At 39.5% G+C, this 19,187-nt stretch overlaps 1 protein-coding gene across 5 annotated transcripts; it reads left to right on the forward strand.

The window, feature by feature from the left end:
- The first annotated feature begins 1,345 nt into the window (after window positions 1-1,345).
- Window positions 1,346-7,175, forward strand: LOC143864264 (disease resistance protein At4g27190-like). 5 transcript variants are annotated; one of them, XM_077375174.1, is made up of 5 exons: window positions 1,346-3,315; window positions 3,387-3,501; window positions 5,226-5,645; window positions 5,735-5,790; window positions 6,856-7,175. In XM_077375174.1, the coding sequence occupies exons 1-2, from the start codon at window positions 2,488-2,490 to the stop codon at window positions 3,411-3,413; spliced, it is 855 nt and encodes a 284-aa protein (XP_077231289.1). In that variant the 5' UTR covers window positions 1,346-2,487; the 3' UTR covers window positions 3,414-3,501; window positions 5,226-5,645; window positions 5,735-5,790; window positions 6,856-7,175. The 5 variants fall into 5 exon arrangements, with proteins under 5 accessions (XP_077231289.1, XP_077231290.1, XP_077231287.1 ...); XM_077375175.1 differs by having other exon boundaries at window positions 5,352-5,645; XM_077375172.1 differs by having other exon boundaries at window positions 1,346-3,501.
- Window positions 7,176-19,187: the final 12,012 nt, after the last annotated feature.

The raw sequence follows: 19,187 nt of genomic DNA on the forward strand, positions 1-19,187 counted from the left end.
CCCCATCATAGATAGGGCATGTACCAAAAATCAGCTCCATTGGATCATCCTAACCCCTCCAAAAGCGGAGGGCAAAAATGGGCAGATTTGTGGCAAACGGTGTCTGTCCATTTCCCCTCCACTTTTGAATGGGTTAGGATGATCCTATGGAGCTGATTTTTTGTACACACCCTATCTATGTAAAGGCCTTTCAAATGAATGATTCAGATCATCCTAACAATGTGGGCCCAAATGCGTTTGGGCCCTCAAGCTCATAAAAGCTATATGAGCTTCAAGTTCACAAGCATCCTTTGATTCCAATAAAACTTGTTTTCTTGTAGTCTTATATGCATATAATCTTAAATGCAAATAGAGGTTAAAAATAATTTCATACCAGTCTTAGTTAATGGATTCCAAAGTGCACTTAATGTCAAATAAGATTAGCTTAAAATAAGAGGAATGCTAAAGTAAAGGGTAGATTTTTGGTGATATCCAAAGAGGATTAAATGAATGAAACAAAGTCCAACTAAGGAAAACGAAATGCATGGGGGTTGAGCTCAATTATTTCTTCGATTGTTAGATGGGAGGCGACTCCAATTATTTTACCATGAATTGTTTTTCTTAGAATTTTAGCTTACCCAATGGTGATGGATGCTGGGAGAGCAATAGATAGGAGAGGGAATGAGTGAGGTATAGGCAAGAAAAGCCTGAAAAACAGGAAACAAAATGGTCAGCTCAGAATCATCCGTGCCCTCTCAAGCCTCTCCTTCTCCCACATGCCGTACCCCTCTCTCACCACTTGAGACACTAATTTATCATGAAAAAAATTCCTAGCTGCCACACAAGGCCTAAATGATCTTATTTCACAATAGTAGCTAGATTGGAGAACACACGCAATCCATTTAGTTCTAGTCACATTGCAAATTAACAACACCCACAATCCAATTAGATTGGTGAGAACGAAATCTCTTTCAATTTAGTTTTGGTTCCACTGCAATGAAAATCAGTTGCTTAGTAGAGCTAGTAAGGTGGCAAATTCACAACAGCACAATTAGATTGGAGAACCAAATGGTGCATAAATTCGGAACCCATGCTTTTACAGAGCTACCTTGATAATGACCAAGTTAACTGGAAAAGTGGCAACAATTGGACAATTTTAGCCGTTTAATTAATTGGACTTGAATGGGTAAGAATTGTTTATTGATAGGATTATTGGTTCGTGGCCTATCCATGATGAGTCACAAATTAACAATTCCTGATAAATCCTCAATTAATATATGGTCGGGAATGATTCATACAAGAATTATTCCATTCAAACAGACCCCAATAATAATAACATGAAGTTGATATTTCCACACACTTTTCTTCTTCATGAAGAGTGAACTTTGCCTTCTTGCCATGCCATGGCACAATAGGCTGTGAACAGTTGGATTTGGTGCACAAAACAAAAAAATATAAGAGACAATTGCTTCAAGATAGTACACACTCTTCTGTCCTTCTTGGATTTAATATCACTTGATTAATTTCATTACTTTTCCATAATTTGTGTACGCTTGGATTTGGTGCATAGAAGGAAAAAAAATCTGTGTACAGACCCAATCTCTTTTTAATCTGTTGGAAAAAACAATGGAGGCTGTCTTAACTGGAGCTGCTTGTACAACTATTGTGGAACTGGGGAAGTGTTTATGTCTTCCTCTTAAACGCAGATTTGATTATGTTTTTTGATATAAGAGCGTACTTGTGAATTTTAAGAACAGAGTTGAAAGATTGGGTTTGGTTAAAAAACATGAGCAAATGGTGGTAACAACAGCACGTAGGAGAGGAGAAGGGATCCTCCTTGAAGTGGACTTGTGGCTAGAAAAAGTAGATAACTTTGACGCCGATGTGAGGATATTCTTGCACCAAATCCAAGAGATCAAGAGATGTTTGAATCATGGGAAGCCCCGTTATTCGATAGGAGGAGAAGTAACAAGGATGATAGTTATTGCTGATCAGCTCATTTTAGATGGAAAATTTTCTACTGTATGATACATTGTGCCTCCTCCAAGTATGGAATTGTTACCTGTTGCAGATTTTGAAGCTTTTGCATCTACTAAATCAGCTATGGAGGAAGTCATGAAAGCATTACATGAAGAAAATCTCAACATGATCGGGGTATACGGAATGGGAGGCGTTGACTAGACGACTCTTGTCAAAGAATTAGGCAAACAAGTGAAAAGAGAGAAGCTTTTTCATGAGGTTGTAATGGTGGGAGTGTCCCGAAACTTAGAATTAGAGAAACTCCAAGGAGAGCTAGCAGAGAAATTAGGCTTGGCACTCCAAAAACAGAGCATATCTGTTTGAGCGAGTAGGTTATCAGAGAGAGTGGAACAAGAAAAGACGTTCCTCGTGATCTTGGACGACTTGTGAGAACGAGTAGAGTTAGACAAAATAGGGATTCCCAATGGAAAAGATCACAAGGGTCTCAAAATCATATTAACGTCACGAAGCGCAAATGTATGCCGTGCCATGGAGAGCCAAGCAGTGATCAAAGTGGAAGTCTTATCTGATGAAGATTCATGGATTTTGTTTAGAGAGAAAGCAGGAGATGTTCTTGATTGTACTGAACAGCAAATTGTGGCGAGGAAGGTTGCCAAAGAATGTGGGGGTTTGCCCATAGCAATTGTAACTGTCGGAAGGGCACTAAGGGATCAGGACCAACTTGTTTGGAAAGATGCATTGCTACAACTGAAAAGGTCTATCGCAACTCTTATTGAAGGTATTCATCAGAAGGTGTTCTCATCCCTCAGGCTGAGTTATAATAGTTTACCAAGTGAGCAAATCAAGTTGTGCTTCTTGTTTTGTTGTATATTTCAAGAAGACCATAACATCAGTGTGAAGTTATTGATGAAATATGCAATTGGAGAGATTTTCCTTTGTGATTTACCCACTCTAGAAGAAACAAGGTATACGGTGTATAACTTTGTTCGAACACTGAAAGATTCTTGCTTGCCGTCGGATGGTGATAATGGAGGATGGGTAAAGATGCATGGCATTATTAGAAATATGGGTATTTTGATTGCATCCAATGATGTCCACTGGTTTCTAGTAAAAGCTGGTATGGGGGAGGCAGAATGGCCAACTGCTAAGAGGTTGGGAAAATGTTATAGGATTTCATTCATGAGCACTGATATTAATTGGCTCCCCGATCAGCCAAATTGCCCTCGACTCAAGACATTATTAATGCAAAACAATTGGTATTTGAAAGAAATCCCAGCCAACTTCTTTAGGAGGATGCCGAACCTTCATGTTTTGAATCTAAGCTACACCCATATCTCATCACTTCCACCATCACTGGTACGTCTAAAGAACCTCCAGACTTTGCGTTTAGACATGTGCATTCATTTAACAGATGTATCTTTGATCAGGGAATTGCCAAATCTCAAAGTACTTAGTCCAAGGTCATCTGGCATCCGTGAGTTGCCATTCGAGCTGCATACGCTAAAACTCCTCGATTTGTTGAATACTATATATCTTAAAAAGGTACATAAATATTTCTTGACCCTATTTTGCTTCGAGGAGTTATACATGTTAAATAGCTTTAGTGGGTGGGAATTTGGCTCCTTAAACATCATGTGTTATCGTTCTATTAGTCGTCTATATATTCACATGGAGAATGTGGAATATCTGTCACAGGAACTTCCCTATTGTGGATATTGTTAGTGATTTTGGATTTTCAAAATCATGTGTTTTGCATGTTTTAGTGTTTTGGAAAATGTTTTATCAAAAGCGTTTGGGAAAAAGAAAATATTTTCTTGGAAAGATTTGCTTTTACAAAAGGATGTAGAAGTGTAGTTGAAAAGATAGTCCAGTACCGGATGAGAGAAAAGAAAGAGAATGGCTTATAAAACACTACACTTTTCTATTACTTGTTTGATTGCACATTGGGTTGAACCCATGGTTGGACCCGCGGGACGGTGTAATGCACCGTTCGCACACGCGCGCGCGGCGTGGGCAATGGGCTATAGGGTGCATAGTGGCGCTTTATTGGCGCTTTTTTAGTACGCAACGTCGCGAGGAGCGATTGGAGCCTTTAATTTTTTCAGATTTTTTAGTACGCCCTATGGGCTATAGGGCACTTTATTGGCGCTTTATAGTACGCAACGTCGCGAGGAGCGATTGGAGCCTTTAATTTTTTCAGATTTGATCTGCACTGTTGGATCAAGATGAAGGTGGACCGGTCGGATGGATGGGTCAAATGGTTCGTAGGCCCATCAAGCCGAATGGGCTGGGCGGTTGGGTTGGGCTTCGGTTTGGGCCTAATGGTCGGCCCAACGGGCCCATAACTCCAACGGTCAAAGAGTGTGATCAAATGGGTTGTGTCCCTTCCCCCAATGGTCATGTGCCAAAGAGGTGCGATCCACACCATAGATGGTTGATCTAACGATGACTGGGTTGGAGAGAGGTTTTACTCAAACCAACAGTCACATCTAGGATCGATCAGGACCGTTCAATATCAATGGGTGCGATCTAACGGTCAGATTTCAAACATTCTGGAAAGGTGCCCTGTAGAGGTGTTTTTCACATTGAAAAGACACCATGTGGTCTACAAAATGTGCAGAATTCAGTCATTTCAATATAGAAAACGAATTGGCAATTCTGACAGACTTTACACTCTCTTCTACACTCCTACCAAAATCCCTAAGTATTTCTACATACTGTTTTTCTTTTGTTTACTGTTCTAGATACTGTTTTTCTGCAGAAACAGAATCTTGAGATTTCTCTAAGGCTTGAAATTTCGGAAGGGCATTTCGGGTTTGATTCCGCTAGTGCTACGTGTCATCAAACATTAGTAGGGCTTCCCTACTAGGCTTCATTGTATCTTGAAGGCAATTCGCGGATCCCCTTTGCACACTACTAGTGGGGGCGAATCTTGTCTTAAGGAAAGTGATATCACGCCTTGAAGCAACAAGTTTCTGTTTTCTATCATCAACAGTACTCTCAACATATTTTCCAACAATAAGTCCAGACGACTTCCCTATTCTCTAACTGGGACAAAACTAAAAGAGATTCGCATAACTGTGGGAAGTCATGCTTACTTTGATAAGACATATCAAACAAACATGCAAATCACAACATCAAGTCCCATTTCAATGTGGGTTAAAGAGCTGATGCAAAGAACCAAGAACCTGTCATTGTTTAGCTGTCACCTTGATCACATGTGCAACATAAGGGGAACCGTCGGTGACCCTCCTCTAATCTTCCAGAACCTACGGACGCTTAGAGTTGCGATTTGCCACGGCTTCAAAGATCTATTCTCACTGACTCTTGCTGCTCAAGGTCTCCAACAACTAGAAATACTAGAAATAATTAACTGTCATGGAATGAAGCAGATAGTTGCAATGGCCGAAGGAGAGGAGCAAGTGGTGGATAAGAAGGGCTCGCTCTTTAAGTTAAGGTCTCTATCAATAGAAAATTTGCCCAATTTGACAAGTTTCTGTCAAGATGGAGTGCTTCTAGATTGGCCTTCATTGCTATTGTCCAAGGCTGAAGAGACTTCCTCTGAGGATTCAAAGTGCGTCCAAACTAGAAATGATAGAAGGGGAAAATGAATGGTTTCAAGGGCTGGAATGGGAAGAGGAAGGCGTCATGTCACACCTACAACCCCTTCATAAAGAGTACAAGAGGTAAAATAATATACACTTTTCTTCTTTCCTTCCTCTCATATGCTTCTTCAAGTTTGGTTTCTAATCCATTGAAAGTCTTTAATTTTCAGCTCCCATTTGCACAATCCAAGTGAAGCATCAACAAGTTCGGCTAGTTATCTTGGAGGTGTGTGTTAATTCTCTGGTTATTTGATTCGCCTACATTTTTTATACAGATTGGAGCCGACTACCTCCTTGTTGTCTCTCTTTTTTTTGTACCTTTTGTATCATCCGTAGTGGGCTGCACTAGATGAATGTTTCTGATCTCACCTTACACCATTTGATAGGGTGTTTTAGTTTGTTGTTAAGTTGATACTATCACCTCTGTTTTTATTATCAATTGATTCTAGCAATTTGAATTGCCTGTTTACATTATACTTATTGGGACCTCAAAACATGATATGGTTTCAATGTCTTTGTGTTGGTTAGACCTCTGTTTAGTTCTCACCAACTAAGGGTGTCAATTTTGGCTCGGGCTCGGAAGCTCGCTCGAGCTCGGCTCGAAAAAAGCTCGGCTCGAGCTCGGCTTGAATCCTTAACGAGCCGAGCCGAGCCGGCTCCCCAGGCTCGTTAAGCTTAATGAGCCGAGCCCGATTTAGGCCAGGTTCGGCTCGGCTCGGCTCGTTAAGGCTCGTTAAGAATTTAATATATTTAAATATATATATTATATATTAATATATACATTAAAAAGGTTGTCCAGGGAGTGAAAGGCGGGGGCAAAATATGTCACTTCATTTTTGGAACCCCATTTGTTACTAGGACCACCCCCCATAATGTAAAAAAAGTAGTCAAATTACACTAGTAGGGCTGTCCAGGGAAGATGAGGGGTGTGAACATAATATAACCCGAGCTCGGTAAGGCTCGCGAGCCTGGCCGAGCCTGACCGAGCCCGAGCTTTTGAGCTTAACGAGCCGAGCCGAGCCTGGCCAAGCTCGGCTCGGCTCGGCTCGTTTACACCCCTATCACCAACGTCCATTTATGATTGGCATGGCTTGTGATGGTTTCAACCATTGTCTACATGGAATGCCTTCAGTAACTTTTACTAGAAGTTGAATTTAGTTCCCTTTTTTTGAATGGATAGTTGAATTTAGTTTCTCTTGCCTTTTTCCCCTTTAGAGGTCTATTATTACTTTTTCTATACTTGTTTTTTATTTGAGCAATCCATTTGAACGTTAATGCTTGTCATTGGCAGATTGAAGGCTCTTTTTTCAGCTTACATGTAATGGTTGTCTCAAATAATCGGCTTATAAGAAAGACTAGGGAGGAAACACCGAAGAAAAGATGGTTACAATGCTTCCTTTCATAGGCTCTCATGATGGCAATGCTTCAAACAACGTGAAAATTGACTTTGAATTTTCTTTTCCAAAGCACCTTATAAAATAGAAATTAATGTGGTAGATGTTTCAACTTCTACTCAATTAGGAGACTGCAATGGATGAAAGATGCGGTCGTGCTTTGTGTATGTGTGTGCCTGAACATGTGTTTCAGTGAGTAAAATGAGTGATTAAATGCAACATGTGTTTTTGTGTGTAACATGGGTGATTAATAAAGAGTCTTCCTTGTGTTTGGAATAATGCCAGCAGTCCTTTATGCTGTTGGATCAAATTTGAAGGTTTGGATTTATAACTTTCTTCTTCTTCGTTTTTTTGGAAGGGCGATGGGGTGTATTGTAAGCCGTGTTTTAAAAACGCAGATGCGACGCTGAACGCGGCCAAGAACACGGTTGGCGTGGCTGAATGCTCGGTTGACGCGGTCATAACTCGGGAGAGTCAAAGGAGTTTTTATTGACTCTATAGGGCAAAACGTGGAGTGCAGATGTGGTGCAACACAGAACGCATCGAAGGTAAAAGGGAGTCGACTCGAGGGAGTTGACGCGAATGCGGGGGAGTTTTTTTAAAACTATGATTGTAAGAATGATTCTAATCCACAAAACAGCAGTACAAAATCTTGGCGACTTGACCCATTATATTAAAAAATAAAATTTGTGAAAAGCCCATATAAGAGCGCTATAATCTAAAGTGGAAACCCATCTCCTACAACTAATAATTCTCAATCAATCTCTTCTGCAGTAAGAGGATTTTCCATGATTATGCTGCCTAATCTCTAAGGACCCATTGAGTTTCTTCATGCCGATGAGATGACATTTTATGAATCATATATCAATAACTTTTCATGCATTGATGTTGCGAAAATCCAAAGCCTGCGTATTAGCGCCCATCTCCGTTTCATTTGAATTCTTTTCGGGTAGGTCCGGAGTAAGGATTAAGAACCACCCATGATGGTCACATAATACATCCCCCTCCCCAACTCCGGATAGTCCTGATTTTCCTTTTGAACTAGCATCAAAGTTTAGCTAAATCCTTTCGTAAGGTAGTATTTCTAACTGTTGTTGTGGGACATTTCAACTACTTTTTTCCCAAATGATTGTTAGCCAATTCATTAGTATTTCTTTTGTTTGTAGTGAGAATATCACCTTAGCTTTTCTTAGTCGTTGGATCAAATTGATTTTCATATACATTACTATTCTTCTAATGTGATGGTGGTGATTATTGAATATTTGATTATTTCTTTCTGTTGGTGCCGAAATCCGGACGCTCAAGTTTTTTGGAGCTCAAGTTGAACGGCGCCAAACAGGAGATCTGAAAGCAATGCTCAGAGAGGAGGCGAAATGACCTCCATGCTCTCGTTTGCCTTTTTAGTCGTCTGGGATTTCTGACCCATTTGACGCCACGTGGCTACTCCTTATTGGAGATCAGATTCTCGCCACAACACTAGGTAAATTGAGGAAAGCTAAGAAATCCAAATATGAGAGAGAGAGAGAGAGAGAGAGAGGGAGAGAGAGAGAGAGATGTGGTTATATCTTGTTGGGTATCTAATATAACCCATGTATGTTCTAATATAAGCCCAATAAGATAATGGACCGGTGTAGTGGGCCTACATCGGCTACAGTTCATTAACCAGTCATTAACCCTAGTGTATCTCTATATATAGGGGCTGGAGGCAACAAACTTGGTATTCCAAACTAGATACCTTGGGTGTAATGCTTCAAGCAACTTCTTGCTTGACCTAATTCCTCTAACATATCTTAGGGCCATAATTAAGAAACTCCAGCACGGCAGCTCCGAGACGACGAGGTTTGGGACAGACCGGCAGTTCTTCGCCTCTGAGCTTGAGCTTTCTCATTATTGGACCCCTCTAAACCACTAATTTATTGTTTTGTGCCAGTTTGAACCACTGTTGGACCCTCTAAACCACTATTCTCTTACATCAGCTAGTATCACTATCTGAATTGTTAAACCACAATTAGACAAATTTGAACCACTATTGGACCCTCTGAACCACTAATTTATCCCTTTGTGCCAATTTGAACTACCATTGGATCCTCTGAATCACTATTCTCTTATATCAACTAGTACCACTATCCGAGTTGTAAAACCACAGTTAGACCAATTTGAACCACTATTGGACCTCTGAACTACTATTGTCTTACATCAACTTGTACCGCAATCCGAGTTGTAAAACCGTTTTTACTTAAGACAGCCCCTATAGTCAAAAAGAGAATTCATAAATACACTAGAGGGGGCTTTTACAAGTTAAAAAGTGGCGAGTATGTCACTTTCCATCCTAAAAGAGGGAATTGATATATTCGCCCCTTTTTTTACTTGGGACAACCCCCTCTAGTGAAAACTGGGTGTTGTTCCAGGTAAAAACAGGAGGCGAATATATCACTTCCTAGTGTAAAACGTAAAATAAAAGCGAAATGATATATTTGCCACCTATTTTACTTGGGACAGCCTCCTACAATGTAAAAGATAATTCATAAATACAATAGAGGGGGTTGTCCCAAGTAAGGAAGGGGGCAAATATATCACTTCCCAGTGTAAAACGTAAAGTAAAAGTGAAATGATATATTTGACCCCTGACTTTTACTTGGAACAGCCCCTATGGTGTAAAAGAGAATTCATAAATACACTAGAGGGGCTTTTCCCAAGCCAAAAAGGGGTGAATATATCACTTCCCAATGTAAAATGTAAAGAAAAAGTGAAATGATATACTAGCCCCCTATTTTTACTTGGGACTGACCCGTATAGTGTAAAAGAGAATTCATAAATACACTAGAGAGGGCTGTCCCAAATATAAAAAAAGGGGACAAATATATCACTTCGTTGTGTAAAATGTAATGCAAAAGTGAAATATTGGTTGAAGATAACTTTAATAAGTCATAAGGGCATTAGGGTTGGCAATTTCACCCCTGGAAATGGGGATCCGGTCAGGCAAGGATTCCCCGATTTGAGCGGGGACGGGGATAGATTTGGCCCCGCCCCGTTCAATATCCAATCATTAATTAATTTTATTATTATTTTCAAGTGTTTTACTATTTTTTGTGAGAACTAGGAATATATTTCTTGTAGGCTAGTGATATTAGCACTACCATATTTTGATAAGTGCACAAATACAACTTGTCTTTTCTTCGTATATTAGTATTAACATTTGACCTGTTTAAAAATTAAAAGAAAAGATGAGTTAGCCGAAAATATCAAAACATGGGAGTGCCAACATCAATTACAGGGCTGGGATGGGGTGGGGATTTTGTCCCCGTAGGGTGCAGGGCGGGGATGGGGATTAGATATTCCCCGCACGGAGGGGATGGGGATTCCCCGCCATCCCAGCAGCGGGGAGGGGATGGGGATTCCCAGCCATCCCAGCAGCGGGGAGGGGCCGGGGACAAGAAAAATTACGGGGAAGGGGACGGGGATGCAACATCCGGCCCTGACCCGTCCCGTTGCCAACCCTAAAGGCTGTTTGTGTACATTTACATTAATTAAAGTACAGTACATGAAGCATTTTAGAGTTCATTTTGAAATCTCTCCTTTCCATGTGTTATTTCAGAGTCAAAGCCCTTTTTTTGTTTGGTCATTTTCCCTTTCCCTAAAAAAAGGAGTGCGGTATCATTTTTCTAGAAGTTTATAAATGTTGGGAACTTGAAATTTGTAAATGTTGTTTTGTACAAACTACCCAAAGCACTTCTTTACCATTCCTAGTTTTATGAGGGTCAAATAGACAAAACAAAACATTTTCATGATTATTAAAAGGGAAATGATTTCAGCGCGCCAATGTTTTGATAAACATGCGCCCACTTGTTTGTCGTGTAGCATTTAAAGGGCTTTAAGAGCCTTTTAGAACGGTAATACCCTCTGACATCCCTTTAAATACTACACTAATGACAAGTGGAGCGCATGTTTATCAAAACACTTGAGCGCAGAAATCATTTCCCTTATTAAAATTCAATCACCACACTATTTCAAAAAAAATAAAATTCAATCACCACAGTTCTTTGGTTTTATAAAATAATCACTGTTGTGTTTTCACCCAACAAATGCATAATAAACCATTTATCATGCATTCACACAGAGGCCATTGACTAGCTTTACCTCATGCTTGGTGGGTTAGGCAAAAAACATTGGCGTACTTGTACTTGAACACTAAGGCCATGTTTCCCGACCAAGAAAATTTTTTCAGGGTATATTAGCTCGCCAATTGGTGAGAGAGGGGTATTAAAGGATGGGAGGGAGAGAATTAAGAGGGCCTGAGTGAGGTGATGGTGTACAGCGGTTGATACGCAACTCAACTCAACTCAACTCCACTAAGCCTTTGTCCCAAACTAGTTGGGGTCAGCTAATGAATCTTATAGAAAATTTTCATGAAAATTTTGAAAAATATATGAAAATAAAACTTAATTTTGAAGAGAGTTTTTCTTTTCCCTTTTTTTCACCCACTTCTCACCATCTCATCACACATGCCCTCTCAATTCTCTCCCTCTCCGACGCTCCTTGGCCCTCTCTTATCACTGGATAAACTAATATTAATTCCAGGAAAAAAAATCATGGCTGCCAAACACGGACTAATTTGTAATCCCTACCACTACATTTTTTTTGGTGTATTCTCTAAAACAACCACAAAAAGAATGTTACAGTATAAATTTACTAAGGCTCTGTTCACTTGCCTTCCCTAGAAAGGGAAGGAAAGGAAAGCACCCAATATTTTCTCGAGAAACAAGGAATTAGCGTGTTCAGTTGCATTCACAGGAAAGACGAGTATCTGACGTGGACCCCAATTAAAATTACGTGGAAAATAGATTTTCTCGCGAATGGCGCGATTATTTTCTGGCAAAATCGGTGGGATTTACTCTTTCTCGAAAAAAATTATTGAGCGCTACTTTTTTTTCGCACGAAGGACGCTTTCCCCGAGAACCCAAGCAGTAAAAAAGCTAGGGTTTCTCCTACCTCGCTCTCCCTCCTCCGGCGACCATTGTAGTTCTTCCTTTTCCGGCGACCCATCAAGGTCAGTGATAACAAACCCATCTCCATTCTCTGATCCTCCTCTGCTATTTTTATTTTTTTGGGCTAAAATCTCTTCTTTTGCTAAGATGGGTCTCCATTGACCTTGATCTACAACAAAGAAAACAAGAAGAGATTTTAGCCCCCAAGATGTGCAAGATCTATATGGTTATAAGGTTCTCTAAGTTCGATTTTTTTTTTCTGATAAGAGTTTTTGTTCGGATTTTTTTTCAGAATAGGGTCTGTAAATGGGTTGTTCTCACTGTTTCACAAACAGGTTTGGGTTATTCTTGAGGGTTTCAGATATGGGTTTATTTCTAGAAATGGGTTTTGCATAAATGGGTTTTCCAAAAATGGGGTTTGCAGAAATGTATTGTTTAGCAGAAATGCATAAATGGGTTTGTTTAGGCATGGTTTTCTTGGAGATAGGGTTTCAGTTTTTTTTTTCTTGGATTCTTTTTCCAGAGTTGTTGGGTTTGTTCTCATTTCTTCTTCCATTTGCAAGATGTTTATGGTAATATTCATGGATCTTGGTGTAAATGGGTTTTTATTCTCATTTCTTCTTCCATTTGCAAGATGTTTATGGTAATATTTATGGATCTTGGTATAAACGGGTTTTTGTTCTCATTTCTTCTTCCATTTGCAAGATGTTTATGGTACCAATCATTTATTCGGTTCTTATTTTTTCCCCCACTTACTGGGCAAGTGAACAGCGAGAAAGCGAGGGAAAATGACAGTTTCTTTTTCTTTCCTCTCCTTTCCATTTTGCCACGTCAGGTCCCATTCCTTTATTTTTCTTTCCTGCAGTAGGAAAACAAGTGAACAGAGCCTAAAGGATTCATAAAACCTAAAGAAACTATCTTACATTGAAAATGTGAGAGTGGGAAGACAAGTTAACAATAAATTCTTATCCAGATCGAGTGATACTTCAATTAAGTTACTATTTACAATCTTTGGAAAATGACACATGTTATTCCTATAGCCCACCCCTCACTGATGATTACAAAATGGGGTGGAGGTCCCCGTTAATTAATGCCATCTACGGATGGTCCTAGGGGGTGTGGCCGACAACTTTTAGCCTCCCCCCTTCCGCAAAATTGGGGGAGTTGCCCTCAAAGAACATAAGGAGTGGATTTTGTCATCTATGTTGAGCACTTTATTTATTTTTTCTTTAAGCAACTGCTTCTCTCCACCCACTTCTTCCTTCCCCCTCTCTCCCTCTCTCCCTCTCTCTCAAACTAGCAATTACTCCAAAGCTTAAGCTGGTAGAGTTGGACCAGTTGGTGTTATTTAATCATTTATACTTCAACACTCCCTCTCACATGTGGCCCCACATTTTTTGGGTTGGGCTGTACAGGATTTTTAGTATCAAACTTGCAATTCTCCAAAGCTTAAGCTGGTAGAGTTGGTGTTATTTAATCATTTATACTTCAACACTCCCTCTCACATGTGGCCCCTCATTTTTTGGGTTGGGCTGTACAGGATTTTTAGTATCAAGGAGTTGTTGGGCTTTGAACCCAAGACCTGCCATGAGGCAATTGCTCTAAAAGCTTAAACTGTTAGAGTTGGTGTTATTTAATCATTTATACTTCAACACTCCCCCTCAAGTGTGGCCACTCTCTTTTTTGGCCTCTGCGTACATGTCGATTTTTAATATCAAGGAGTTGTTGTGTTTTGCTCCCAAGACCAACCAAGAGGCAATCGCTCTGATACCATGTGAGACTACCAATTTCTCCAAAAGCTTAAGCTATTAGGGTTGGTGTTATTTAATCGTATATACTTCAACTCTCTCTCTCATATTCGCATGAGACCACCTATAAAAGAGGCTCTTTATGTTAGAGATATTTGAGTTTTGATTCGCCTATGGGAACTTTCAATCAATTCCAAATTCGAGACTTTTTAAAATAAGTGTATATGTTATATAATTTTAGACAATTGAAAATTAGAATCCTTCATTCCCACTTTCGCTCATTCAAATTCATAAGAGCATACGTACAATATAGGCACTTTATGTTGGGCATATTTAGGTTTTTACTCCCCCAATGGAACTTCTGTCTTCAAATACTATACTTTTCTTAGGGAAATGTTATCAGCACTACTGTATTTTGATGAGGGCACTCCTCACTTTATTAGAAGTATGGTATGGCCCGCACCATAGGATGATCCAAAGCATCCATTAGATGGGCCACAGCCTAAATAGGTTGTGCCTCAAAAATCATTTCCATAGGTTGATCCTTACCCTCCGATCTGAATGTTAGAGGGTTGATCCTAGCCCTCTATAGATCGGAGGGTTAGGATTAACCAATGGAAATAATTTTAGAGCACAAACTATTTAGGCTGTGGCCTATCTAATGGACGGTTTGGATCATCCTATGGTGCGGGCCATACTGTACTTTTAATAAAGTGAGGAGTGCCCTCATCAAAATACAGTAATGCTGATAACATTTCCCTTTTCTGAGTGGCTTCCAAATTCAACACTTTACAAAATAGAAAATAGATATGCATCCATGCATGCATACGTACATACCAGGAATGCTAATTAAACTGAAGGACTCCCTTACAAAAGAAGTATGCCCTTGATTAGAGTTAGCAGTAGTATCTTTCTTTGAATGGCAAATTTCATTAGCTAAAGCCAAAGGATGAAGAAGGTCCAAGCACGCAAAGACAGCCACAAGAAAATAAATAAAAAAGAAACCAATAATACAAAGCCACCCCTTGATTAGAGAGTAATCTTTGACCTCTGTCCTTCATCATTACTAAACTTAGTTGTTTAATGATGTCTATTGTTCACACTAGGAGGATATGTGGATGCAAAATCATAATTGATTTTGGAAAGTGAAAGAAGAAGGGGTGGGTGGATGAACCAAATATTTGACCTAAATTATTGAAGTAGATGAATGCTAAACAGAAGGGTGCCCTTTGTAAACCTACGCGCCTGATTGGTTCCACGCCACTCAAACGCATTTATACTGGCACTAAACAAATGTAAAATTGAAGAAATGAAAAATGCAATTGGATGATGTGGATCCAAGGGGTGCCCTAATGGCAGTGTTTTTACAAATGGGCCATTCAGTTTAGCATTCTTCTTTGAAGTAACGTTTCTTTGGAGCTTGTCAAGGGCCCGCCAATGAATACGCAACACAATGGATTGTACCGATAAGGCCCTGTTTGTTGGAGATTATGACAACCGATTGTGAGCCCCAAACCTATATTGGGCTCAAAATTACATTTAGATTTGAGTCCAATAATAGGTTTAGGGTTCGCAATCCGTTGTCATAATCTGAAACGAACAGGGCCTAGATGTTCATAGATATTTTAGACATGATTGTATTCTTTGCTTGTTATTTTCCTTGAAACCAATAGTATTCAAAGTGTAGACTGACTATAATGTCAAAGGGATCAATTATCACTTTGATCAGGAATAGACTGATAACATGGTCCAAGTTAGAAAAAAATTGATAGTGACACCTAAGATTCTGATTCATTAATCAATATATACACGATTGTGTGCTGATCAAGATATTGTTTTGGCCTTTGGTTTGTAAAAGACAGACCTGCTAAAAAAGTCCACATTGGCTAGTCATTTTTCAGTGTAGGCTTTAACTAGCCTCGAGGCATTGTTCAATGAGAAAAGTAGGCCAGATGTGGCACCTTTTAAAATAAGAACAAAAAAGGGCTAATCTTCAAAATCTGGTTGGAAAAAAGACCCTGATATCCTTATGATATTAACATAAATGTCATTTAGCCTCCTCTTTCATTACTGGCGTGTTTCACGAAGTTCTTTTGGTTCGTCTGGTATTTGAACCGACAGAAGTCACAGAACCTTGGGTTCGTTTCTATCTTGGCCGTCAGAAATACCGAGAGACGGATGGATGCCTGACACGTGTTGAAAAGCTTTTGGGAATGCTAGCGGCTCTATACATAGTCGGTTTGGTTTTGATTGAAATCTTTCTGTGAACCCAGAGTCCTTGGGTTCCATTAAATCTTGGTCGTCGCCAATATGAAGTGACAGTCGGATCCACGACACATGGACATCAATATGAAACGGTGGCGTCTTCTAATAATACCTCTCTTTGTAACCATTATTCCCTTCTCTGTAACCATTATTTCCATCGGCTTACCCATTATTTCCGCCGGCGTACACATTATTCATATTCCCCTCTCTAACTATTATTTCCATCGGCGTACCCATTATTTCCGCCGGCGTTCCCCTCTCTATAACCATTATTTCCATCGGCGTACTATTCTTATTCCCCTCTCTGTAACCATTATTTCCATCGGCGTACCCATTATTTCCGTTGGCCGGCGTACCCATTATTCTCCTCTGCAACCATTATTTCCATCGGCGTACCCATTATTTCCGCCGGCGTATTATTTCCCTTTCTGTAACAATTATTTCCATCGGCGTACCCATTATTTCTATCTTGGCCGTCGGAAATACCTAGAGACGGATGGATGCCTGACACGTGTTGAAAAGATAAGTGAGAAAATATAAAGTCTACCGTTCTAAGCCAAAAGATAAGTGAGAAAAGATAACGTCAGTGTTCCAAAAAGTACAAAAATGTCGAGGTTCCAAAAAGTTTTCCAACACGTGTCAGGATCCATCCGTCTCTAGTTATTTCAGACGGCCAAGATTGAAACGAACTCAATGTTCTCTCGGTTCAAATACACATTTAAATGAACCAAAAGAAGCCTTCTGAATCGGGCCAATTTAAGAGGCACCAGTGAAAAAAAGGACTGTGTCGATGTCAGAAGGGTATCAGGGTCTTTTGACCACCCGATTTTGAAGTGTAGCCCTTTTTTGTTCTTGTTTTAAAAGGTGCCCACAATCCGTATTTTCACTGAACAACGGCCCACATTCTGTACTTTTCTCTTGTTCAATCTTTTGACCATGTATGTTAAGTAAACTTTTTTATTTTTTATTTTTTTGTGCCTCTCTCTCCCTCTCTCATATATGCTTGTTTTTTTTAGAGGCAATGATGTCGCAGGATCATCAACAAGAAAGAGAGGACTTGATCAATTGCCCGGTCGATGTCAAAAAGTAGGTAAAGTGAATAGTTTCTAGATTACTTTTGCTACACAAAATTCTAAAATATTTAAAAAATGATAGAATCTAAAAAGACGAGAGTCCAATCTTGATTTGTCGGCACCCAATAAGTGATTGGGTCGACTCGACTCGGACGAGTCTGGTCTGGAGTTGACCAGTTGTGTTTTCGAAAAAGAGAAAAATAGAGAGGAGTCGACGAGTCAACTAGGTAACTCGTGGGACAACAAGTGGGTCGAGTAAATAGTTTATAGGTTAATTTTCACTACACAAAATACTATAGGGAAATGATTTCAGCGCTACAATGTTTTGATAAACATGCGCTCACTTGTTTGTCCTGCAGTATTTAAAGGGTTTTAAGAGCTTTTTGAGAACCGTAATATCCTTTGACATTCCTTTAAATACTACATGACAAACAAGTGGAGCGCATGTTTATCAAAACATTAGACTGCAGAAATCATTTCCCAATACTAAAATGTTAAAATGTTGATATAAATAATGAAAGAGAAAACATTTCCTACACACTTGTGTAGGTAAGTTACCTACACACTAGCTTAAAATACAGTGGGGGCTCACATTGTTTGGGTGATCCAAACCATTCATTTGAATGGTCCTCACATAGATAGGGTGTCCACAAAAAATCAGATCCATAAGATCATCCCAACCATTCAAACTATGGAGGCAAAAAATGGACTAATTTGTGAAGGTTTATACACGTCTATTTTACCTCCACAAATCGTAGGGTTGGAATGATCCTATGGATCTGACAGGGGAGGTGTCATTCTTCGCATGTGGCCCATTATAAGTAGCAAAAATGTACGTACAATACGATCCCTTCAACCACCATTCACCACAAACACCCACTATCACACAGTCCTTTTGGTATATGCACTGCATGAAGGAAAGAAATGCAATCAAATCCCAATTGAGATGGGCCATGTTCTTATTGATGTTTGAAAAGTAGGAAAGAGACACATCTCCCATGTACTATATCTGCTCTACATCATTCCATCCCATCAAAAGAAAAGAAAGGAGAAGAAACAAGAAAGAAGAAATGTTGCTAAACTGCACAACCCTATCACTTGAGAGGAAGAGGAGGGAGTGGCCCTACTATAATTTAAGACTTGGGATATTGGTTTGTTCCTTTTCACCATAATCTTTATGGCTGGAGGCAATTCAAAGTGAGGAATATCACATGCCAAAAAAGGGCACCCAATACAATTTACTCATCTCCAGGGAAGTACAATGTATTGAACGGTCACCCAATTACAATTTACTTTCGAAAAACCAGCTGGAGGGCACCCCAATGATCTGCAAGGTCACCTTCAGTTTAGCATTCCTATATAGTTAAGAAAATGATATCCACTTAATTGTTGTTTTAATAATGACACTCCTCACCAAGGGTTCAATCCCAACTTACCTACCAAAAACAAAATGACCCTCAATTTATTAAACACGTTTTTTTACTATATGCTGATTGTTTTTTTAGGAACTTTATAATAGCTTTTAGCAAATAATTAGAAAAGAGTTAATATAGACAAAATATCTAACATTCATCATAATTATATGCTTGATAGTTATGCATGTCAAAATAAAAATTTTGGGAGGACCCAACTGGATCTACTCATAACTCAGGCCGGGTTAGGTTTAGTTGAGGCCAACCCTGTCCCAACGAGGACCCAAAACCTCTACCCTAACCTGACCCAACCTGTGCATTGGGTCTAGGATCCATAATATTGGGCTCAATGTGGATGGACCATAGTAAAAAATTTAGCTAGAGAATTTAACCCTTCGATGGAGGACTTTTGTTCTTAGATTTGGACCAAATCCATTTTTGTTTTGACCATTCATTGCATATTGTTGACCATTTGACCAGTGCGGGTTCTTGGACCATGTCACATCCATGTCGAGGCCCACCGGACAGATGGTCTAGGTTGTCATGATAATTACGCCCTAATCATTTTGGATTTTGGGAATTGATTGAGTCCGAAGCTGATTATTGGACTCAAAATTACATTTAAGGCGTGTTGAGTTCCTACTTTACTTTATACACAAAAAAAAGATAACTTGAATCAACCCTATTCAATTTTTACTCAGAGCAACATTCAATTTATGATAATATCCCTCTAAATTAACCAAATC

Source organism: Tasmannia lanceolata, unplaced genomic scaffold (genome assembly GCF_043159265.1).
Source record: "Tasmannia lanceolata isolate RefF3 unplaced genomic scaffold, GAP_Taslan_0.1 ptg000048l, whole genome shotgun sequence".
NCBI lineage: Eukaryota > Viridiplantae > Streptophyta > Magnoliopsida > Canellales > Winteraceae > Tasmannia > Tasmannia lanceolata.

Bases quoted from the DNA above. Each gene is read 5' to 3' on its own strand.
- LOC143864264 (XM_077375172.1), top strand. From the start codon at position 2,488: ATGGAGAGCCAAGCAGTGATCAAAGTGGAAGTCTTATCTGATGAAGAT. The intron at 3,502-5,225 runs GTACATAAATAT...CTAATCTTCCAG, and splicing joins ATACTATATATCTTAAAAAG to AACCTACGGACGCTTAGAGT.